The 25,104-nt window shown below is 39.0% G+C and overlaps 1 protein-coding gene across 2 annotated transcripts; it reads left to right on the top strand.

Moving 5' to 3' along the window:
* MS4A13 (membrane spanning 4-domains A13) lies at positions 1-24,805 on the top strand. 2 transcript variants are annotated; one of them, XM_027562197.1, is made up of 7 exons: positions 1-291; positions 3,610-3,731; positions 4,884-5,024; positions 8,395-8,451; positions 9,417-9,536; positions 20,417-20,512; positions 24,226-24,805. In XM_027562197.1, the coding sequence occupies exons 2-7, from the start codon at positions 3,675-3,677 to the stop codon at positions 24,283-24,285; spliced, it is 531 nt and encodes a 176-aa protein (XP_027417998.1). In that variant the 5' UTR covers positions 1-291; positions 3,610-3,674; the 3' UTR covers positions 24,286-24,805. The 2 variants fall into 2 exon arrangements, with proteins under 2 accessions (XP_027417998.1, XP_027417999.1); XM_027562198.1 differs by lacking the exon at positions 4,884-5,024.
* Positions 24,806-25,104: the final 299 nt, after the last annotated feature.

The following is a 25,104-nucleotide window of genomic DNA, read 5'->3' as shown; positions in this document are numbered from 1 at the left end:
CGTGATCAACGAGGCTGCCGTTGGAGCCTGCGCTGCCTGAGGAGCCTGAGGGCCGGCTGGATCCCGGGCCCCTTGATCTTTCCAGAATGCCGGCTTGGCAGGGTCTGGGGACCTGGCCCTGAGGGCGCAGCTAGCAGAGACCCGCCCCCAGAGCCGGGCCAGGACACTGGCGGGAGGACCCAGTCTGGACAACCGCTCCGGAGCAGGGTGACCTGCCGGCGCCGAGACCCCCGCCTTAGCCAGGGCCTGGGCCAGGGAGGGCGAAAGGACCGTGAGCAAGTAAAATGAGGGGTAATGATGTCGCTTTGCCTTTGAGCTTTGTTAAGTGTTAAAAGCCCTAAGGAAGGACGGAGACAGAATTCAGTGCCTCGCCATGCCCACCCCCTATTCTTGTCTCCTTCCCGTTGCCTGCAGAGGCTGGGACTCACCCCCGCTCTGCCACCCGCAGAACCAGTCTCTTTTTTTCCCTTTTAACTGTAGTTGGTTTATAATATTGTGTTGAGTTTCACGTGAACAAGATACTGCACTTCCATCCCTTTGCTGAAAAGTGAATCTTCGTTTATCTATTTTGTGTATAGTGTCATCTGTCTGTAATTCTGCACTCCTCACTTAACCTTCTTGCTCCTTTCCCCCTCTGGTAACCATGAGTTTCCCCCTTCCCCCATGTCTGTGAGTTTGTTTTGTAAATAAGTTGATTTGTACTATTTTTTTAAGATTCTCCTGAGAAGGGATATATATGTCTTTCAATATCTGACTTGCTTAACTTAGACCAATAATCTCTAGGGCTTCCATGTTGCTGAAGATGTATTTTATTATTATTTTTTATGGCTGAGTCCTGGTGTGCTGCAATTCATGGGGTCACAAAGAGTTGGACACGACTGAGTGACTGAACTGAATATTCCCTTGCATATGTATATATATACATATTTATGTATGTATACGTGTGTATAACATCTTCTTTATCCATATCTTTGTTGATGAACACTTAGATTGTTTCCATGTCTTGGCTACTGTATATAGTGCTGCTATGAACATCCTTATGAATTAGTTTTTTCTCCAGATATATGCCAAGGAATGGGATTGCTGGATCATATGATATCTTGTTTTTAGTTTTTTAAGGGAAGTTCAGACTGTTCTCCATAGTGGCTGTACCAGTTTACATTTCCACCAACAGTGTAACAGGGCTCCCTCTGGAACTGGGTTTCTCCACACCCTCTCCAACATTTGTTATTTGTAGATTTTTTGATGATAGTCATTCTGACTGGAAGGAGGTGATTAATATCTCATTGTAGCTTATTTAATAAAGTCCGAGTCTCTTGATCACAGTGCAGGACTGGCCCTGGACAGACAGAAATTAATTCCTGGACTTCTGGGAGCTCACACTGACCTTGGGAACCAGTCCTGAAAATCAGAAGTTAAGACTACATGGTGATAGGAAGTATGCACAGAATGTTAGGGAATCAAGGAGGGGGATATCTTAACAGATTCATGAAGCAGAGGCTTCCCAGAGAATACTGCTGCCACCACTGTTAGGGCTCAGACTAAGGGGAGTGGCCATGATGAGGCTGAGAAGGTGAGCAGAGAGCAATTCATGCAGGCCTTTATGAGCCCTGCCAAAGAATTTGAACTTTATTCTGAAGACCATTAGGAGTTGCGGCCCTGCTAAAGGCACTGGAGATGGAGAAATGGTTTCTCCACATGAGCTCTCTGTGATTGTTCCCGAAGTTCTGTGTAGCACAAATTTAAGGGGTGAGGACGGGGTTGAGGATAATGGCTAGGGGCTTTCCTGTAGCTGCTTTTTGGCTTAGTGATGGATCACCAGAAGATAAATAAATCATTAATTTTCTTTTTATATTCTACTTTTAGTTTTTAACCACATGTAGAATTTTGTCTTTAATTTCTAACCATCATGTATTACAGGAGTACATTGCAGCATTTCTTACTCTCTTCCTTCAGTCAGTTAAGCTGAGGATTTTTAACACATATAATTTTTTTCTTGGTATTTTAATGAATACTTCATTTGGAGTGGTTTTGGTAGGGGCCCGATGGCAGTTATAATGATGCTAAATGTTCTACTTCCCAAGTCACTCATGGTGCTTCCACTATAAACTGTGAAAAGACTTTTTTCTATACATAGAAAAAGGCTTACTATTTTTATTATCTTTCTTTTATCTAAAACGTGGCAAATAATAGCAGTCTAGATATGACTTTTCTTCATTACTCTATACATGAATTCTATAATTCTGTCTTTAATTTAAGCATGATAGAGTAATTGATCTTCATTGCCTATAGGCTTATACTCTTTAACATTTCTCAAAAGTGATGTTTTAATATATAAAGCTTAGTGGCTATAATTCAGCTATTAAAATACTATTTTCTCTATTTGCTCTCACAGTTCTTGTATTCTTACCTGGCTTTTTCTGTTTTTGTACTTTATAGAATTAAGAGACATTCAGGAAATCAAATTTAGAAACCGGAGTTTCATTAAAATAATCAATTCATGAGATTTTAAGGGTGCAGGGAATGACAGATCATTTAGTCAAACTCTTCTCTCATTTCTGGAAGGTCCAAGGAAAGTTTTGAGATCATCTGTTAGGTGATCACCTGAGTGGCTAAGTGACATAACTCATGTTTTTGACATAAGTATGCCATGTTAGAAGATATTAAGCAGTGTTATTCCAGATCCTCAAGTGGGTGAAATCTCAGAAGGAGATGCATTTAGCTAGGTTTTTAATGTTCATATAAGTAAGAAAGTGATTTAAGCACAAGGGGAAGCTGCAGGAATAACAGAGCATTTAGGATTGTGGAAACAACTTTAATAAGTTGTCTGATGGAAGAAAAATCCATCTTATAGAAATAAGAACTAGGTAGCAAATACATGTCAAGGAAAAAAAAGTCACAAGCCCATGATGAATTTAAGTCCAAGAATTTGGTTTTAAAAATGCAAACATGGCATTATGAGTTACATTGAATTGATTATGAATTGCAAATGAGCTATTAAAAGCTTTACTAAGATCCTCTGGTACTGGTCCTATTTCCTGCTGTTGCTGCTGCTAAGTTGCTTCAGTCGTGTCCAACTCTGTGTGACCCCATAGACCGCAGCCCACCAGGCTCCCCCGTCCCTGGGATTCTCCAGGCAAGAACACTGGAGTGGGGTGCCATTTCCTTCTCCAGTGCATGAAAGTAAGAAGTGAAAGTGAAGTCGCTCAGTCATGTCAGACTCTCAGCGACCCCATGGACTGTAGCCTACCAGGCTCCTCCGTCCATGGGTTTGTCCAGGCAAGAGTACTGGAGTGGGCGGCCATTGCGTTCTCCAGTCCTATTCCCTAGGTTTTCTTTATACTTCATAACCCAGAGAAGCTGTTCACTACTCAGAGAAAATATGTGTAATATTGTATATATCAACATTTTTTAGTCAAAGGGAAGCTTTTCAGTTCTGGAGACCTAACTCAAAACAGGTGAATGCAAATTCCTTCTAAAAAAGCAAGGAGAGAAGAAAGTGATTGCTTCAGAGTGTGGGAAAGTAATTGCAAAACAGTAAGAAAAGAAGTGACCTTAAGTGTTTTCTTTTGAGCAAAGCTTGTGTTTGTGTTTTGTACTGTTTTGTAGAAGTTTGCTAATAGAGATATCACCAGAGATTAGAGACACAATCATCTAGAGGAGATGCTGGTAGTATGGCTATATGTACGTGTTGTTCAAAAGTCTCTGAAGCAGATTCTCTTGTTATAGCGGTAAGTAAGACTTACTTTAACTAAATTCAAGATCATGCACTATTTCTATTTAGTAATGGTAAAGAATCTGCCTGTAATACAGAAGACCAAAATCTCAAGGATTTTGAGATCTAGCAGAGGGTTTTCTCCCAGTCAAATCCAAAGAATCTTTGAAAATGATGTTGTTCTTCCAAATCTGATGCAGAGGAAACCTTGAAGTCTGAATCTAAATGCATAAGATTGTTATCCCCCAAAAGTGGGTTTTCTATGAAAAAATTTTTCTCTAAAACACAGCTTTAATATTAATCAGTTGCATTTAAGTACTTCATAGATCACTTGCTTTACAAAGAAACAAAAGAGCTGAAACTACTCAACTTAAAACATTAAATAGCTTCCTATTAATATTAGGAATATTAGCTTTCTTTAATATCAATCAGTTGCATATGTGTTTCATAGATCACGTGCTTTGCAAAGAACTGAAACTACCAAACTTAAAACATTAAATAGCTTCTTATTAAAGTTTATATGAAAATGAAAGTGAATATAATGTATCCTCTGACATTTTTAAAGAGTGATTAAAAATGTGATTTAGTATTTGAAATATTAAGTTTACATATAAATTCAGAAATTTACTGGTACATATTTCCTGGGATTATAATTGCCTTTTTACAAACTGAAGTTGAGTAATAATTCTCCCCGACCCTAACCTGTCCCCTATCCAACAGAAAGACCTCGGGCAAGTTAGTCTACTTTGGGTATCTTTGTATGTCTGTGTTAACTCTACCTCATCTCAGCATCTTGTGAAAAAGATCCATATCAAGTGTGCCTTGAATGAAAAGAAGTCCCCTCAGTATTCTCCTGACATGTCATTACTTGATAGAGAGGATAGCCAGCAGTAGAGTCAGATTGCCAACTTTCTTATGGGAGAATTCACCAGAATGCCTACTGAACAGTCTGATGCTCCAAGTATGGCTCATTCCTCTTGGGTAAACCTCAGTACTTCCTGGTTAGGGCCCTCTTTTTAGACTAACCAATCCAGGAATTTCATGGTTACGTGCATTTCTATTTTACTACCATCTTTTGTAAAAACTTTGAATTTTTTTTATAGTTAACACTTATTGGAATTGTTATAAATTACATGGTTTCAATACTAATAGCATTCTCTTCCCATAGGCTGTCCAGATTATGACTGGCATCTTTTGTATTTTCATGTGGTATCTCCTATTGATTTTGTATATGGGACAAATTAAAGGAGTCTTTGGGACATATGAACCGATAACTTACAAAACAGGATGTTCTTTATGGGGAATTTTTGTGAGTAGAATACATTTTTTTATTTAATCGTTCAGTAAATAATGTTCATGCCACTAGTAGAACATAGGAAGAGTTTCTGAAGTTTTCAGGAGAGTTAAGTAACTAAATCCCATATTGATAATTCAAAGTCAGATCCCTTTTTTTTAAACAAATATTTATTGAGCACCTTTAACTTACCAGTGCTGTTATAAGAGACATTGATATAGGACTGAATACACAATGACAACCGTAGGCTGGATTGTCCTTGGATATGTTCACATATCCATACAATTACAGAATTGTAAGCATAGTCTCCATTTATGGTTACTTTCCATGTTGGGTCCTTGCCTTAGGGTCCTCACGCAATGAGTCTATATTCACACATTTTTAAAATCTGTCCTCACCTGCACTCTTCTGTGGTTTCCTATAGCCATAAAGTAAGAGGAAAGTCTGGAGAGCGTGACATCCTGGAAGTCAAGTAAACAAAGAATAGCAAAAGACCAAATGTATTAACTCTGTTATGTTGTCAAATCAGAGAAGGGCTGAGAACTGACCATTGGATTTAGCGATACGAAGGCCAATGGTAAGCTTGACAAATAATTGCAGTGGAAGGTGGGGCAAAAGCCTAACTGGAACTGGTGTAAAGAATAATGAAAGGAGAGGAATTAGAGACAGTAAATACAGACAGTTTGTCTAAGGGTTTTGGTGTCATGTGGTGTAGAGTGATGCGGCTGTTGAGGGAACCTTGCGTCAGGAGAGGGTGAGCTTATTTGTTTCAGTACGTTGTTCCACGTCTTTTGTTGAAGGCACTGAACCAGAAGAAAGTGAGGATACATGAGATAAGTGATGGGGGAGATTATTAGAATCATGGACTTAGACGCAAGAAATGAATGCCTTTTAATACACAAATAGGAGCATGGATACTTCTCCTCTAGTAGCGGTTCTCAGCTAGAGGTGATGTTTCCCCTCAGAGGACATTTTGTGGTAACATTTTTAGTTTTCATAGCTAAGGGGTATACATCCAGTGGGCAAATCAAGGATGCTGCTGAACAACCTATAATGCAAAGGACAGCCCCCAACAAAGGATTATCCACCTTTAATGCAAACAGTTTCAAGGCAGGCAACAGGAAGGAAGGTAGAGGAACAGAGAAAATGGACAACTTTCAGGCCATTGGGTATTGGGAGCTTGTAGAACTTTTCTTCTGATGGCCTCAACTGTTTCAGTGAATTAGGAAGTAGGATCATGCTCTGAGAGTGTGAATGGAGAATGGGTTGGTTGCTTGATGTGAGAGAAAAGAATGAGGAAATGGTCACCTAGGAAAAATGAGAATGTGCATGGATTGTGGAAAAGTAGTGTGACTTTGATGAAGCATTAAAGACTCAAGCTTTTGGAACATGATTACACAGTGAGATGCATCAAGATGGTTATGTACATCTGTCTCAGGTCATGTTCAGTGCATGGGTGCAGGCATGTAATAAGAAGGAGAACTGTGTTTAATCAAGATTCTGGCCTGTCCATACAACTGTGAAAAGAAAGGTGCAGAGGAGTTGAGAATGTAAAAAAGTGAGCATTTTTAATAGCTGGTCATAGAATTTAAACTGGTAAAGAAGAGAATATAACAAGAAGTAAGGGGCTCAGATTACAGATCCACATGGGGTCAGTGGATTATTAGAATTGTAAAACTGCAGGTCATGAGTTGGTGGACAAAGTGGGATAATTAACATGGAGATTTGAAAGGTGTTACTATTCCCAGGTGGCGCTAGTGGTAAAGAATCCACCTGCCAATGTAAGAGATGTGGGTTGGATCACTGGGTTGGGAAGATCCCCTGGAGGAGGGCATGGCAACTCACTCCAGTATTCTTGGATTCTCCTGGAGAATCCCTATGGACAAAGGAGCCTAGTGGACTGCAGTCCATGGGGTCGCAAAGAGCTGGACACAACTGAGTGACTAAGCACGCCCAAAGAGTGACCAAGGTAGGGGATCAGTAGATGACTTCAACCAGAAGGGACAGTGGGTGATAGCATCTGATGACATCTGATTCAAAGCTGGAGGAGAGAGCATGGTTGGAAGGAACAAGGAACAAGGGAACCACTTACCGTGCTTAGAACCAGTGGTAGCGGGCAGTAGGAGATCAGACGCCACCATTTGCTAGGGCTGTAAAGGAGCAAGACGCCTTTAGGAGCCTCTGCTCTTGTATGTTGGCTTACAGATGTCCAAGCATTGCCTTGGAAAACAATAGGAGAAAAATAGTGCATTTGCGGGTAAAATCCAGATAAATGATTGCTGTCCTTCAGTGTTTCTAATCATGTTATAAAAATATCATAGTTATCACTTACATTAAGTTATCTAAAATTTCAATTAAGTATAGTTTAATTCTAAATTTCTCATTTAGGTCATAAACTTTGAAAGGCCTTTTGTAAAGCTCATAGTTTGGTAATCCAGTTAGCACTAGTGTAAAATTCTCAAGGTGTTTTCACTTTGTATTCTGAACTAGTTGTTACCTGTACTTTGTCTTCTTGGAAATCTCAATTTTGCTACAGAATGAAGTGCTGAGTATGTACACTTAAGAGATCCTCCAGTAGTTGGTAAACCTCAAGTGTGGCCTTCCTGTATATGGGGTGTAGTATGAATACTTTTTCCCTACAAATTAGCCTTTAACTTAGATCTTTGTCAAAGCCATTAAAACAGAAAAGACAAAAGGAATATTTCAAAGGGATTGTGTAGCCCACTTTCAAACAATATGGCATAGCTTTACACTTCTGGGAAATAGACAAAGTAGCCTGGTATGAAATAATGGAACTTCTTTTTATAAAATAAAGGCAAAAATAGGAATAACATCTGTTACCTTAATAATGGCTACAGTCTCAGTTAAGAGAGATATTTTGTACAAATACTAGTTGGAATATAGGTTCATGGACTGCTTTTCCACATCTGGATGTATACACAGTAATCATAATCAGTAGTAGCATTTCAGCCAGAAGTATAGCATTAGAAGTAAGAATTAGAAGTAAGAATCAGTAGTAGCATGTCAGCCAGAAGTACAGCATTAGAAGTGAGGATTGAATGAGTTTAGAGAGCATGTGCAGGTACAAGCAAATTTGGTCCCTGATTCAGGACTGCGTAAGTCATCCTTGGCATATTCTGCATCCACTGTCTGAATTATGCACACTGTCCCCTATATGTTTCTATTGTTAATGATCCTACTGTTACTGATCCTTCATTACTATAGATGTAAACCTGTCCTAACCCCTTCTACTGAAACTTCTTTATATTATTCTACTCTGACTAGTCTAAAAATAATTGACTTAGAAGAGGGAATTGTTTAAAATATATTTTAAGGTGATGAGCATTATCAATGAGTATTTATAAATATATGTTTTTATATTCAGTTTATCATTTCAGGAATCTCCATAATAAGAGCAACATGGTATCCGTCTCAACGCCAGGTAAGTTAAAATGTTCAGTGTACCCTAGAAACCACTTGTCACAAAGCTAAGTAGGTTTTAGTGAAAACATAGTGGGCATCTAAACAATAAAGGAATCTGCCCTGTCTGTAAAATAAAGGAAGGAGTTAAATGAAAACCTAGGAGCATGTAGTTTAATGTAGACAGATGTGCTGTATTAGAGTCATACTATATAAAGGTTTCTAAGTTTAAGTATAGAGCTCTTTTGTTTTTTTGGTTTGGTGTTATACCTTTTTTAACCTTATATGAATTTTACTGTTAGCAAAAAATTTAATAGAACTCAATGAGTTTATAAATAGACATAATACTGTTGTAAAACTTCATTTTCCTAACTCTAATTTGGAAACACAACTGTACCTTGTAACAAAATAGAAAATCTGTTCAAAGTAAAGATCCATCTATATTATAGGTAGAAAGATATTGGGAAGGAAAATAATCTTAGAATCTCAGAGCTAAAAGATACCTTAGAGGTGAATTAGTCTACTCTTGTGATTGTAGAGATAAAAAACTAATATCCAAAGATGTTGATGGATTTCCCTAAAGAATTAAAACCCTGGATTAAAATTAATTGAATCTATTTGGCCTGTTTCTCCAAGCAGTCATTTTCCATCTTTTTTCTCTTTTTGATGTGGAATTCCTTTTGTTCAAATAATATATTATAAGGCTTTCTTCCAAATGACTCAGAAGATTGTAAAATATAATATTTTTGAGCCCAAATGGAAGATTTATGCTTATTGGTATGAAGATGTTTTGATATTTACTCCAAATTAATCAGGTTTCATATAAACCAGAGAAGGGTTTCACACTAATGGCAAGCGTACCAACACTTCTAAAGATTTAGAAGCGAGATTAAAGTTTTAAGTAGATTGCTTTTTTCAGTAATACAAACTATTTAACAATATAATTTATTCTGAGTATAATAAATTTACTCTATGTCTTCTTTTTAGCTTACCTGTGCTATGCTTGTGAACATCTTATGCATGATTCTCGCAATTATTTCAATGATTCTAACAATAGTTGAGTTGTCTACTTTTAAGTCTGTGTCATACAGGAATTATGGACAAGCGGTAAGTGACCAATTCTGTGGGAACATCTTAATTTCAAAATTATTCTTTTCAGAGGTTTTAAAACCTTAGGAGGTAAAATAAAGCTTTAATTCATATCCATGAAATTCTTTGATTTAGTAGTAAGCTCTCGACTGAAAGTTTTAATTAAAAAGTTACTCTTAACATAATTTTTTGTACATACTAATAGGATGTTTGAATTCCTGACATACCCAATGAAAATTCAGTAAAAATTGTAAGACTTAAGTGACACACACACACACACACACGTTAGGATGATTCTCTTAAAGAAAGAGAAGTATAATCCAAGACTTAAAACCTTTCCCAAAATCAGCAAAAGAATTCTGCTATTGATGCATATGGTTGGAATTGTATAAAGCTACTCATTTCTAGTTTAATGTAGATATTTTCATTTATAGCCTGTTTTTTGTATCTCACATGAATTTTACTTTAGGCCCTCAAATGCCAAATGTGCATGAATCTGCATTGTTTCCATTTAATTAACTGTCTAATCACATACTTTGTACTAGAGAAATAACCATATTTCTAAGATAGTAACATTCTCCAATAAATATGAATATCTTTACTGATACTATAATAGATTTATTTCAGTTGTGTTGACTTTAGATTCAGAAGCACAGAGTATTAGTGCTGCAAAAGACTTTAGTAATAATTATAGCAATATTCCATTTAAAATGAGAACAGATTGGAGTGGAGCTCCTCTTTGTTACTTAACAACGGAACAAAACAAATAACAATTTGGAAACTTTAATTTAAGATAATCTGAGTAGAAGGGTCATTACAGATAAGGGATAAACTTCCTCCTCCCCTAAATACCCTCTCTCCGTACCTGCAGTATATCATAAAGTAAGAATGGAGGAATCAGATGAAAGAATCCAAACATGGAATAGAAAAGTCTAGAAGACAATAAGATAGTGAGAGGAGACACAGTAATACCTCCAAATAGATTGTCAGTCATGAGTGATGTATTGATTTAAATAAGCATGCATTAGATTTCCCCTGTAAACTATAAGAAAATTTCCATTGGCCCTGGAAATCCAAATCTATAAATCTTCCATTCTAACTTCAGGGGCAGAGATTGGGGAGGAATAGAATTAGTAAGTATGGAATTGTTACAGGTTATTTCAACTTACCCCTCTTACTCATAAGCTTATAATCTTAGTTTAAGATACGGCATAATTGCCAAGACTTAGAGAATCCACCTTCTATACTGGAGACCTGGGTTCGATCCCTGGGTTGGGAAGATTCCCTAGAGAAGGGAACGGCTACCCACTCCAGTATTCTGGCCTGGAGAATTCCATGGACTGTATAGTCCATTGGGTTGAAAAGAGTCGGACACGACTAAGCAACTTTCACTGACTAACTCACTCACTACCTTTTGCAAACAGTATTACAAACTGTTGTATATTGAATTTATCTGACATGAACTCAATACTAATGATCAGTTTCACAATCTCCCAAACATAAAAATTTCAATTTTATTTGCTGTAATAACACAAAATGAACTTAAACACAGTATCTTTTCCTAGAGGCATTATAGAATTATATACCTACATTTTCTATCTTTTTTTGCCTTTTCATACTGTTCATGGGGTTCTCAAGGCAAGAATACTGAAGTGGTTTGCCATTCCCTTCTCCAGTGGACCACATTCTGTCAGAACTCTCCACCATGACCCGCCCGTCCTGGGTGGCCCCACATGGCATGGCTTAGTTTCATTGAGTTAGACAAGGCTGTGGTCTGTGTGATCAGATTGGCTAGTTGTCTGTGATTGTGGTTTCAGTCTGTCTGCCCTCTGATCCCTCTCTCAGCGCCTGCCGTCTTACTTGGGCTTCTCTTACCTTGGATGTGGGGTATCTCTTCAAGGCTGCTCCAGCAAAGCCCAGCCACTGCTCCTTACCTTGGGGTGGGGTAACTCCTCTCAGCTGCCACCCCTGACCTTGGATGTGAAGTAGCTTCTGTTGGCCGCTCCTGCACCGTCACAGCCGCCGATCCACAACACCCAGTTGTGGATGGGACTGGTGATAGAAGCAAGTTCTGATGCTGTAAAAAGCATAGGAACCTGGAATGTCAGGTCCACAAATCAAGGCAAATTGAAAGTGGTCAAACAGGAGATGGCAAGAGTGAACATCGACATTCTAGGAATCAGCAAACTAAGATGGACTGGAATGGGTGAACTTAACTCCAATGACCATTATATCTACTACTGTGGGCAGGAATCCCTTAGAAGAAATGGAGTAGCCATCATAGTCAATGAAAGAGTCCGAAATGCAGTACTTGGATGCAATCTCAAAAACAACAGAATGATCTCTGTTCATTTCCAAGGAAAACCATTCAGTATCACGGTAATCCAAGTCTATGCCCCAACCAGTAACTCTGAAGAAGCTGAGTTGAATGGTTTTCTGAAGACCTACAAGACCTTTTAGAACTAACACCCAAAAAAGATGTCCTTTTCATTATAGGGGACTGGAATGCAAAAGTAGGAAGTCAAGAAAACACCTGGAGTAACAGGCAAATTCGGCCTTGGAGTACAGAGTGAAGCAGGGCAAAGGCTAATAGAGTTTTGCCAAAAGAACGCACTAATCATAGCAAACACCCTCTTCCAACAACACAAGAGAAGACTCTACACATGGACATCACCAGATGGTCAACACCGAAATCAGATTGATTATATTCTTTGCAGCCAAAGATGGAGAAGCTCTATACAGTCAGCAAAAACAAGACCAGGAGCTGACTGTGGCTCAGACCATGAACTCATTGCCAAATTCAGACTTAAATTGAAGAAAGTAGGGAAAACCACTAGACCATTCAGGTATGACCTAAATCAAATCCCTTATGACTATACAGTGGAAGTGAGAAATAGATTTAAGGGACTAGATCTGATAGACAGAGTACCTGTTGAACTATGGATGGAGGTTCGTGACATTGTACAGGAGACAGGAATCAAGACCATCCCCCAGAAAAAGCAATGTGAAAAAGCAAAATGGCTGTCTGAGGAGGCCTTACAAATAGCTGTGAAAAGAAGGAAAGCGAAAAGCAAAGGAGAAAAGGAAAGATATAAACATCTGAATGCAGACTTCCAAAGAATAGCAAGGAGAGATAAGAAAGCCTTCCTCAGCGATCAATGCAAAGAAATAGAGGAAAACAATACAATGGGAAAGACTAGAGATCGCTTCAAGAAAATTAGAGATACCAAGGGAAAATTTCATGCAAAGATGGTCTCAATAAAGGACAGAAATAGTATGGACCTAACAGAAGCATAAGAGATTAAGAAGAGGTGGCAAGAATACACAGAACTATACAAAAAAGATCTTCACAACCCAGATAATCACGATGGTGTGATCACTGACACTCACCTAGAGCCAGACATCCTGGACTGTGAAGTCAAGTGGGCCTTAGGAAGCATCACTATGAACAAAGCTAGTGGAGGTGATGGAATTCCAGTTGAGCTATTTCAAATCCTAAAAGATGATGCCCTGAATGTGCTGCACTCAATATGCCAGAAAATTTGGAAAACTCAGCAGTGGCCACAGGACTGGAAAAGGTCAGTCTTCATTCCAATCCCAAAGAAAGCAATGCCAAAGAATGCTCAAACTACTGCACAATTGCACTCATTTCACATGCTAGTAAAGTGATGCTTAAAATTCTCCAAGCCAGGCCTCAGCAATATGTGAACCGTGAACTTCCAGATGTTCAAGCTGGTTTAGAAAAGGCAGAGGAACCAGAGATCAAATTGCCAACATCCACTGGATCATTGAAAAAGCAAGACAGTTCCAGAAAAAAACATCTGTTTCTGCTTTATTGACTATGCCAAAGCCTTTGACTGTGTGGATCACAATAAACTGTGGAAGATTCTGAAAGAAATGGGAATACCAGACCACCTGACCTGTCTCTTGAGAAATCTGTATGCAGGTCAGGAAGCAACAGTTAGAACTGGACATGGGACAACAGACTGTTTTCAAATAGGAAAAAGAGTATGTCAAGGCTGTACACTGTCACCCTGCTTATTTAACTTATATGCAGAGTACATCATGGGAAATGCTGGGCTGGAGGAAGCACAAGCTGGAATCAGGATTGTGGGGAGAAATATCAGTAACCTCAAATATGCAGATGACACCAGCCTTATGCAGAAAGTGAAGAAGAACTAAAGAGCCTCTTGATGAAAGTTAAAGAGGAGAGTGAAAAAGTTGGCTTAAAGCTCAACATTCAGAAAACAAAGATCATGGCATCCAGTCCCATCACTTCATGGCAAATAGATGGGGAAACAGTGGCTGACTTTATTTTGGGGGGCTCCAAAATCACTGCAGATGGTGACTGCAGCCATGAAATTAGAAGACGCTTACTCCTTGGAAGGAAAGTTATGACCAACCTAGACAGCATATTAAAAAGCAGAGATTACTTTGCCAACAAAGGTCCATCTAGTCAAGGCTATGGTTTTTCCAGTGGTCATAAATGGATGTGAGAGTTGGACTGTGAAGAAAGCTGAGTGCCAAAGAATTGATGCTTTTGAACTGTGGTGTGGGAGAAGACTCTTGAGAGTCCCTTGGACTGCAAGGAGATCCAACCAGTCCATCCTAAAGGAAATCAGTCCTGGGTGTTCATTGGAAGAACTGATGCTGAAGCTGAAACTCCAGTACTTTGGCCACCTGATGCAAAGAGCTGACTCATTTGAAAAGACCCTGATGCTGGGAAAGATTAAGGGCCAGAGGAGAAGGGGATGACAGAGCATGAGATGGTTGGATGGCGTCACCAACTCAATGGACATGGGTTTGGGTAGACTCCGGAAGTCAGTGATGGACAGGGAGGCCTGGCGTGCTGTGGTTCATGGAGTTTCAGTGAGTCGGACACGACTGAGCCACTGAACTGAACAGTTTCTAAGGCAGCCAATATTTCACAAGATTTTCTAAATGCCAGCTTTTCTAACATAAATCAGTGGCTTGACTAAATTCACAAACTCAACAAGTCATCAGTGTTCTCATGTAGGTTCAGCTGTCCCCAAAAGTTCATGTCTCTGAAAAATACTTCTCATACAATAAATCCAAAACCGATAAACTGCCTTTATTTAGACACTACCTTTCATGCTTACTGTATGTAACCCCTTGAACAAGTTTAACTTCCCTGTTCCTAGATGTATAAGTGGAGAAAATGCTATCACATATCTGTTAGTTAAGTGCTCTGTCTCCCCCAGACACCACGCCTGTTGTTCTAACATTCTAATGACTTTTCTACTTGAATTTGTTTCTGTTGCCATCATCTCAAACTCTGCATACATAAAATAGAAAATATTTGCCTCTGAAAAATACTGTATTGCAAGACTCCCTTATTTCGATATCCTAGTCTCAAAACCTTGAACTAAACCTCACCCTTAGCTTTACACTGTCTTCCCAGTTACCAACTACTGTGTATCATTTAGTTAAATTTTTACTAATTAAGGATCACTTGGTTGAGACAAGAAATACAACCCAAATTGACTTCCAGAAAAGGGGCACTTACTGACTTAAGCTGAATTTAGAGGCTTAAATCATATGCTGAGAACTCAAGTCATGCTTCCTATTGTTTTTCTCAGATACACAACTTTCCACTTTTAGGAGAAGACTTTGTCTGAAATTAAGGAGTGAGGGCAAAATTACTTTCTACAGTCTTGCCAGCTAAAAGGTCACAAGTACTTTCCAGCTAAAATGCTATGACTATGTTTGTCAATAAAATTAAATGAGAATTCTTTACTTTGCTATTTCAAACCCACTACAGCCTTTTCTTTATTTTCCTGTTAATATCATCTTGAATGAACACTTTACTTCTGTTAAACTTGTTTTATAATTTTCTCGAAAAATGTTATGTTCATTCTTGCATTCAGTTTTTTGCTCACATTATCAAACTGTAGGCCATATGATATATAGTTTGGGTTTATTTTTTAATGTCTCCATTTCTTAATTATTTTTGTCCCAATTTATGTTAAACAAAATAGGTTACAGAGAAACAAGTAAAGCTGCCTGGACTATTGCTTTCCTCCTTCAGTTTTCTTAGTCCTTATTTCAAATGTCCTACCTCTCTATGAAGCCTTCCTAGATGTGGATGACTTTAAGATGAGTCTCCTATCCCCTGTAATTACTGATCAAATTTTTAATCCATTTGACATCTTTAACCTTATCATATATAACCTTATATTATCCTTCTGTATTTTCTGCTGGAATATAAGCTGAGAAATCAGGAACTTTGTCATTTCATTCTTACCATCTAATGGCTACCAACCAATAACTTCTTGCATATAAAAGGTATTAAATAAACCCAGAAAAAGAGAAGGGGAAAGGTGAAGGAATTGAAGGAGAGAGAATTGTGATGTTATTTTATCTAGATCAGTATTTCATTCTTATCTTTTCACAGCCAGCACAAGCACTACGTTTATTTTCAGGCTTAGTACGAAATCATTCATCCTCATATGTAGTTGAAAGTATCTTTCCAGTAGCAACAAAAGGGATCTGCTGTATTTATCTCAGAAATCACAATCACCTTATACTTCTAAGTGAAGTGGTTTTTTTTTTTGAATTTACTCATTCTTCTATCTATGGGAAAGACTGAAGGCAGGAGGAGAAGGGGATGACAGAGGATGAGATGGTTGGATGGCATCACTGACTCGATGGACATGAGTTTGAGCAAGGTCTGGGAATTGTTGATGGACAGGGAGGCCTGGCATGCTGCAGTCCATGGGGTCGCAGAGTCAGACACGACTGAATAGCTGAACTGAACTGATTCTTCTGTTGGATACTCTAGCAATTTCTATGTGAGATTTTTACACATGTAAATTTAGTGTTTGTAATAATAGCTGTTTTAATGATGAGAATTGCTTGATGGTCAATAAAATCTCTCGGTAGTCTTTTTATCATTGCAGACATGAGCCAAATCTTGTTGACTGATGAGTTTGGATAGTGAGCTATACCAGAGACTGTAGTGAACAGAATGAGAGTGAAGAGTTGCAAGAATTGAGACGAGACTGCTGAGTGACGAAGATCAAGACTTAAAGCTGTAGATAACTAACTGGGGGGCGGGGGGTGAAAGCTAGGAAAGTGAAGTGGAGGCTACAGGAGTAGGAATGCCTGGGGAATCAAATAGTGAAGGAAGCTTATTTATTCTTGTTTCCCTCCTTTTCCTTGACTGTCATATTAGGAGCTCTTTCTAAGAACATCTCTGCACTTACTAAAGATAATAATACTAGTAACGTCACTGCATCCACTAGGCTTTTCTGTGACTTGAGCAAAGCACCAATCTTCTTGTGCTTCCTGTCTGCTTCTTTAGGTTTGCCCAGATTCTTAGCTAAGAGAACTACATAAGGACTGAGCACTTTTCTGGTGCTGTGATCTGGCTCAAGACTGGATCTCACTGCAGATCTCTGCCATCCCTACACATTTAAACATAGTTTTCAAGATCTTTCAGGTGTCTTAAAACTTTAAACTTGAAGGAGACAAGATGGCAGAAGAGAAGCAACTTGAGCTCACCTCCTCTCAAAAGCACACCAAGATCACAAAATCACAGCTGAACAACTATGGGCAAAAAACAGGCTGCTGCTGAGTCGCTTCAGTCGTGTCCGACTCCATGCAGCCCCACAGACGGCAGCCCGCCAGGCTCCGCGTCCCTGGGATTCTCCAGGCAAGAACACTGGAGTGGGCTGCCATTTCCTTCTCCAGTGCGTGAAAGTGAAAAGTGAAAGTGAAGTCGCTCAGTATACTCGGCATCCAAAGACATACAGAAAAAACCTCAACTAGACAGTAGGAGGGGCATACTCACAATGTAATCAGATCTCACACCTCCAAGGTGAGCAGCCCACAGACTGGAGAAAATATCACAAGTTCTTCATAGGAGTCAGAGCTCTAAGCCTCACATCAGGCTAACCAGCCAGGGGTTGCATCAGGAGGAGGAGCCCTCAGAGTATTTGGCTTTCAAGCCCAGCAGGGGTGCTTTCAGGAGCTTCACAGGACTGGGGAAAACATACTCCACCCTTGGGGGGAACATGCAAGGCCTTGCAAGCACCAGGACCCGGAAGAAAAGCAATGACTTCATAGAAACCTGGGGCAGACCTACCTGCTGGTCTTAGAAGGTCTCCTAGGGAAGCAAGGAGTAGCTGTTCCCTCTGAGGTCATAAGAGTGGGTGGCAGACATCTCAGAGTATTCATCTGTATGCACTCTCCTTGAGGCAGACATCGTGCTTGGGTCTTTAGCACCAAGACCTGGCCCTGCTGAACAGCCTGTAGGCTCCAGTGTTGGCACACCTCCAGCCAAACAGCTAAGTAGGCTGACACACAACCCCAGGCTTCCTAAAGACATTCTGAGCCCATAGCCCTTTGACACAGTCCTACACAGAGAGCCAAAACTTAGCTCCACCAACCAGTGGGTAGATACCAATGCATCCTGCCAGGAAGGCTGCATGAGCCTGTAAACCAGCTTAACCCACCAAAGGGCAGACACCAGAAGTAAGGAGACTGATACGCAGATGTTACCACTCTAACGGCAGCAAGTGGAGAGAAACTAAAGAGCCTCCTGATGAGGGTGAAAGAGGAGAGTGAAAAAGCTGGCTCAAAACTCAACATTCAAAAAACTAAGATCGTGGCATCCAGCCCCCATCATTTCATGGCAAATAGAAGGGGGAAAAGTGGAAGCAGTGACAGACTTGATTTTCTTGGTCTCCAAAATCACTGCAGATGGTGAATGCAGCTATGAAATTAAAAGACACTTGCTCTTGGGAAGGAAAACTATCACAAACCTAGGCAGTATATTAAAAAGCAGAGACATCACTTTGCTGACAAAGATCTGTATAGTTAAAGCTCTGGGTTTTCCAGTAGTCAGGTACAGATGTGAGAGTTGGACCATAAAGAACTTGAGAGTCCGTTGGACTGCACGGCAATCCAACCAGTCAATCCTAAAAGAAATCATCCCTGAATATTCATTGGAAGGACTGATGCTAAAGGTGAAGATCCAATACTTTGGCCACCTGATGCAAAGAGCCAGCTCTTTGGGAAGGGACCTTGTGGCTGGGAAAGATAGAAGGCACAAGGAAAAGGGGATGTCAGAGGATGAGATGGTTAGATGGCATCATAGGACTCAGTGAACGTAAATTTGAGCAAACTGGGAGCTAGTAAGCATGGCATAGGGGGCGTGGCATGCTGCAGTCCCCGGGGTCACAGAGAGTCAGACACGACTTAGAGATTGAACAACAGCAAGAAAAAAACTGCGAAAAACACAGACGTGGCAGCTAAACAACATTCTGTTGAACAGCCAATAGATCACTGAAGAAATAAAAATACCTAAGAGACAAATGAAAACAAAATCATGATAATCCAAAAAACCTATGGAACAAAGCAAAAGTAGTTAAAGAGGGAAGCTCATAGTGATACAAAATTGCCTCAGGAAATGAGAAAAATCTCAAACAACTAACCTTATGCCTAAAGCAACTAGAGAAAGAACAAATAAAAACCCAAGGTAGTAGAAGGGAGGAAATCATAAACATCAGAGCAGAAATAAATGAAGTAGAGACTAAGAAAGCAATAGAAAAGACCCATGAAATGCAAAGCTAGTTCTTTGAAAAATAAGCAAAATAATTGATAAAACTTTAGCCAGACACAACAAGAAAAAAAGGGAGAGGGCCCAAATCAACAAAATTAGCAAAAAAGAGAAGTTACAACTGATACCACAGACATACAGAGGCCCATAAGAGACTACTACAAGCAACTATATGCCAATAAAATGGACAACCAAGAAGAAATGGACAAATTCTTAGCAAGGCATAACCCCCCAAGACTGAAAGAAAAATAGAAAATATGAACAGACCAGTTAAAAGAACTGAAATTGATGCTGTGATTTTAAAACTTCCAATAAACAAGTCGAAGACCGGACGACTTCACAGGTGAATTCTAACATTTAGAGAAGAGTTAACACCTAGTCCTCTGAAACTATTACACAAATTTCAGGGGAAGGAACACTTTCAAACTCATTCTATGAGACCATCATCACCCTGATACCAAAACCAGACAAAGATACCACAGAAAAGAAAATTACAGGCCAGTATGACTGATGAAAATAGATGCAAAAATCCCCAACAGACTAACAACTAGCAAAGCAAATCCAACAATACATTAAGCAGATCATACACACGATCAAGTGGAATTTGTCCCAGGGACGCAAGGATTTTTGAATATCTGCAAATCAATCAGTGAGACAGTACATTTAAAAAGTGAAGAGTAAAACAAAAATAGACTTACAGACATTAAAAACAGACTTAGAGTGCCAGAGTACCAAAGGCAGGAGGAGTGCAGGGTGAATCAGGAGTTCGGGACTGACGTATATTCACTACTACATATGAAGTAGGCAACAGGGACCTACTGTGTAGAATGGGTACCTGTACTCAATGTTTGTAATAATCTATACGGGAAAAGAATCTGAAAAATAATATGTATATATGTACACCACTTCCCAGATGGTGCTGGTGGTAAAGAATCTGCCTGCCAGTGCAGGAGATGCAAGACATAGGTTCAACCCCCAGGTCAGGAAGAGCCCCTAGAGTAGGAAATGGCAACTGGCTCCAGTATACTTGCCTGGAAAATTCCATGGACAGAGGAGCTTGGCAGGCTACAGTCCATGGAGCTGCATAGAGTCGGACACCTCTGAGCACACACATGTACATATATACGTATATACATATGTGTGTACATATATACATACATATGTGTGTACATATATACGTACATATGTGTGTATAATTGAGTCACTGCTGTACACCTGAAACTACCACAACATTGTGAATTAACTACACTTCAATCAAAATTTTTCTAAGTTTTTAAAAAGATAATAATGCAAAATGTCTATTTTCTGATTTCAGAAACTTGGGAGACAAATTTCACGTGTTTTACTGAGCTTCTACCCATTGGAAGTGTCGATGGCACTCACATACTCAATCTTCGGCTGTGTTGGTTTGGTAAGTGTTTTATCTAACTCAGTGGCAAAACTAGAGATGTAATTTCTAGTAAGTACACTTTATGAGGAGATAAAGTGTTCTGATATGTTTGGTACTAATAAAAATATAATTTCACTTTCTATTTTTTTCTGTTTATAAAATTAGAAAAATAATATATGAAACAATATTAAAATAAAAATAAAACAAGATCAAACCAGTCAGTCCTAAAGGAAATCAGTTCTGAATACTCATTGGAAGGACTGATGCTGAATCTGAAGCTCCAGTAGTCTAGCCACCTGATGCAAAAAGGTGACATTATTCCTGATGCTAGGAAAGATCGAGGGCAGGAAGAGAAGAGGGTAACAGAGGAGGAGCTGGTTGGAGGGCATCACTAACTCAGTGGACATGAGTTTGAGCAATGGTGGTCGAGGACAGGGAAGTCTGGCATGCTGCAGTCCATGGGGTCACAAAAAGTCAGACACAACTTAGCGACTAAACAACAACACAACAAATTGAGAAGCATTTATTTTTTAAAACTTACTAAACCTTGGGTAAGAGCAGCGGATGTCTGTGACAGTTTAACTTGGGGCTGCTCTAATTCCTTCCAACTTGTCCCCTCAACTCCAGGTTCCATTTTGCAGAAATTTATCTGGGTGAGTCAGACTGTGAGGACCACTGCTGCATTGGCCTGGTTTTATTTGGAGTAGAGCAAAGGAATTTTTATGACTAAGGGTATTATTAAAACAATGGTGATCTCAGTTGCAAACAGTCTGGAAAAGCCAATCTAATGCCTGGCCTAACTAAGATTACAACACTATTGGGGCAAGAAATTGACAACCAGCCAGACCTGAAGATGCACACTTCAGTTCAGTTGCTCAGTCGTGTCCGACTCTTTGAGACCCCATGGACTGCAGCATGCCAGGCCTGCCTATCCATCATCAGCTTCCAGAGTTTACTCAAACTCATGTCCATTGAGTCAGTGATGCTATTCAACCATCTCATCCTCTGCCATCCCCTTCTCTTCCCACCTTCAATCTTTCCCAGCATCAGGATCTTTTCAAATGAGTCAGTTCTTTGCATCAGGTGGCCAAAGTATTGAAGTTTCGGCTTCAGCATCAGTCCTTCCAATGAATATTCAGGACTGACATCCTTTCTGAAATGAAAAACCCAAGGGCAAATCTGAGTCAACAGAAAACAAAATCTGCAAACACGATAGAACAGTATAGATCATCCAGTCTGAAGAACTGAAAAAGAAAAATAAACAGCCTTAGAGATTTGTGGGGGACCCCATCTACTGCACTCACATATGCATAATAAGAATACCAGAAAGGAGGGAATGAGGGAAAAAAATGAAAAATAATGGCCCAGAGTTCCCCACATTTGAGGAAAAACATTATTCTGTCCATCTAAGACACAGGTTCAATCCCTGGGTTGGGAAGATCCCCTGGAGAAGGAAATGGCAATCCATTCCAATATTCTTGCCTGGAGAACCCCATGGACAGAGAAGCCTGGGGGGCTCTAGGTCCTAGGATTACAGAGTCAGACACAACTGAAGCAACTTAGCATGCATCCATCTAAGAGGCTCAGTGGTCTCAGAATAAACACAAAGAGATGCACTCTTAGATTATTCAGAAATAAACTAATAAAAGAAAGTCTTGGAAGCAGCAAGAAAAAGTGACTTCATGTGCAGTTTAAGTGTAACCCATAATAAGATTAACCGCTAACTCATCAAAAACAATGGAGGCCTTAAAGTGGTAGGAAAGCATATTACAGTGCTGGAAGAAAAAAACAGTCAAGCATGAATTCTGTATCCTTTAAAACTATCCTTCAAAAATGACTGTGAAATAAAGACATGCAGATGAACAATGACTGTTAATGTGTGGCTGGCAGAACTTCCTTACAAGAAACATCACAGGAAGCTCTTTAGACTGAAAGGAAATAATACCAGGTGGAACTCAAATACACATGAAGAAATAGCATCAGTAAAGGTGATTATGCAGATAAGTATTTTAAAAATAGTCTAAATATGTCATTTGTTCTTTGTTAACTAACTTAAAAGACAATTGCATAAATCACATTGAGCTCACCCAATTAATCCAAGATAATGTCCTTATTTTAAGTTAACGTTTATTATCAACATTAATTCCATTTGTCCCAGCTACTCAGTTTTACTTAATAACATGAAAGCAGCCATGGACAGTGTTTAAAGGAACAGATATGGCTCTGTTTCGATCAAACTTTATAAAACAGATAATGGGTCAGATTTGGTTCATGTGCTGTAGTTTGCCAACTGTTGGTCTGTAAATATATTTTCTTTCTTTATATGAAATTTTAAAAGAGATAAGATTATAAAAGCAAGGATTCTAACACTGTATCATTGGTTACACAACATGCGCTCACGTCTGACACTTTGCGGCCCAGGGACTGTAGCCCTCCAGGCTTGTCTACCCATGGCATTCTCCAGGCAAGAATACTGAAGCGGCTTGTCATTTCCTTCTCCATGTCACATGTGTAGATGTAATACGTGTGGCAATAATAGCGCAAAGGAAGGGGAAGGAATATAGCCACATTAGAACAAAGCTTCTGTATTTTACTGGAATTAAATTAGCATTCATCTGAAGCAGATTGTGATAAGGTAAAATGCACACTGTAACCCCTGACCAGTGACTAAGAAAATTCCCAAAATTGTAGTAAAATAAAATTAACAACGAAATTAAAATAATACATAGAAAGTATTTTATTTCAAAAAACAAGTAAAGGAGGACTATACAACACATGACACATATAGAAAACACACAGCAAGCAGTCAGGCATAAATGCGGCCCCTTCAGTTACAACATTAAAATAAGACTACAAGGAGATACTAACTACCTAACAGAATGACTGAATTTCAGAGGACAGATTTAAGTGATGGTAATGACCGTATAAATGCAATTTCGCACTCCTGGTTGGAGTATAAATTACTGCAACAACTTTGAAAATCTTTGGGGCATTATTTACTGAAGGTTAAGATATGCATACCCTATCAGTAACTTACTATGTACTCAACAGAAGTGTGTGTACACATGTAGCAAGATAAACGTCTAGGGGAAAAAAATAAACATGTATATCAGTATTATTCATAATGGTCAAGAAGTGCAAATGCATTCAGTGCGTGGTGAATATATTGAGAATAAAATTCTACATGTTAATTAAAATGAGGAATAACTACACTTAACAACACAGATCAACCTCATATAATAATCTTGACTATTAAAAGGTAAATGCAAAAGAATGCATACTTTTTTATTCTACTCACAGAATATTTGAAATTGGGCAAAACTAAATCTAAACTATAATGTTTAGCAGGAGGGCTGGAAGCTATTGGTAAAATTAGAAAGAAAAGAAAGGATGGATTACCTGTAAGTGAAAAGGGCATTACTTTCAGAGGAAAGGAAAGGAATAATTGGGAATGTCACGACAGGGTGACTTCTGGAGTGCTGGCATTTGTTGATGTTGTAGAAGACCACGAATATTTTATTTTAAAAGTCTGGGAGTATACCAAAAGTTATTTGTGATTCAGTAGCAATTAAGAGAGTGGGTTGAGATAGAGATGAAACCAAAAGAGGACAAATGGCATTTTAACATTTTGTTCTATAAACATCACGATTGCTTGTATTTTTAAAAACTAAGTATTTACTACATGTATGATTTTAGGAATCATAATGTGATTTTCAATGCTAATTTTTTTTCAGTGTCGCAAAAAAGAAGATGCTCGTACAGCTGACACAGAAGAAGTTGAGGATGCTTTTTAGAAACCTTAGAAATGTGAGAATTTTCCTGGTGCTCTTACCTGATGTGGGCCCTAATGATATATCTGTGTAACAAAGCTGCTACAAAGTCCACAGATTTTGTGCAAAAGAAAATATGAAACAAGTTGAATTTTCCTTTTCAGTATTCAAGAAAATTCTTTGCACATATTTTTGTAGGCTCCAATTGGAAAGCTTTTTCCCCAATTAAATATAATACTATCACAAGGAAAAATTTATTCTCTAGGTTACATAAATAGCTGTCAACTCTTCCTAATGGAGCTCTTGTAAGAGACCATTTAAAAGATTTGCGATTGTCTCAGACTTGGACCATGATAAGGTATAACTCTCACGGAAATTTTAGATAACTTAAGATTCTGATTCTATGAGTAAAGGGTACATTTCAGTCTGAGTTCTTCTACCTGAGCTAGCTAGCTACCTGAACAAAGTATGAATCAAAAGGCATCCAATTCAGCCGCTTCACTGACTGCTCCTCTCCTCATTAAAATTCCTTTCTGCCCTAAAAGTGTCTGCTGTCTTTCTTCCCTTTTGTTCCCCCTCGCTTCTTATTCTTTTCATTGCTCGGATCACCTGTTCAATTGCTCTTCAAAGTAACAGGCTGCTCTTCCATACTAAGAAATATTTCCCAAGGATCTGTTGTGACTTCAGTCATCCTTCCTTCAAATACGGAAACGAATTTCAGAAAGCCTTGCTCAGCAGTATCGATCACGCCAGTGTGTGTATGTAGCTCCCTTTTAAGTGCTGCTGGTTTTTATTTGTCCGTCTTCTACCTTGTCTCTCAAGAAGTTTCATCAATTGTTATCT

The sequence above is a fragment of the Bos indicus x Bos taurus genome, chromosome 15 (genome assembly GCF_003369695.1).
Source record: "Bos indicus x Bos taurus breed Angus x Brahman F1 hybrid chromosome 15, Bos_hybrid_MaternalHap_v2.0, whole genome shotgun sequence".
NCBI lineage: Eukaryota > Metazoa > Chordata > Mammalia > Artiodactyla > Bovidae > Bos > Bos indicus x Bos taurus.
This window is presented reverse-complemented; position numbering and strand designations above follow the sequence as displayed.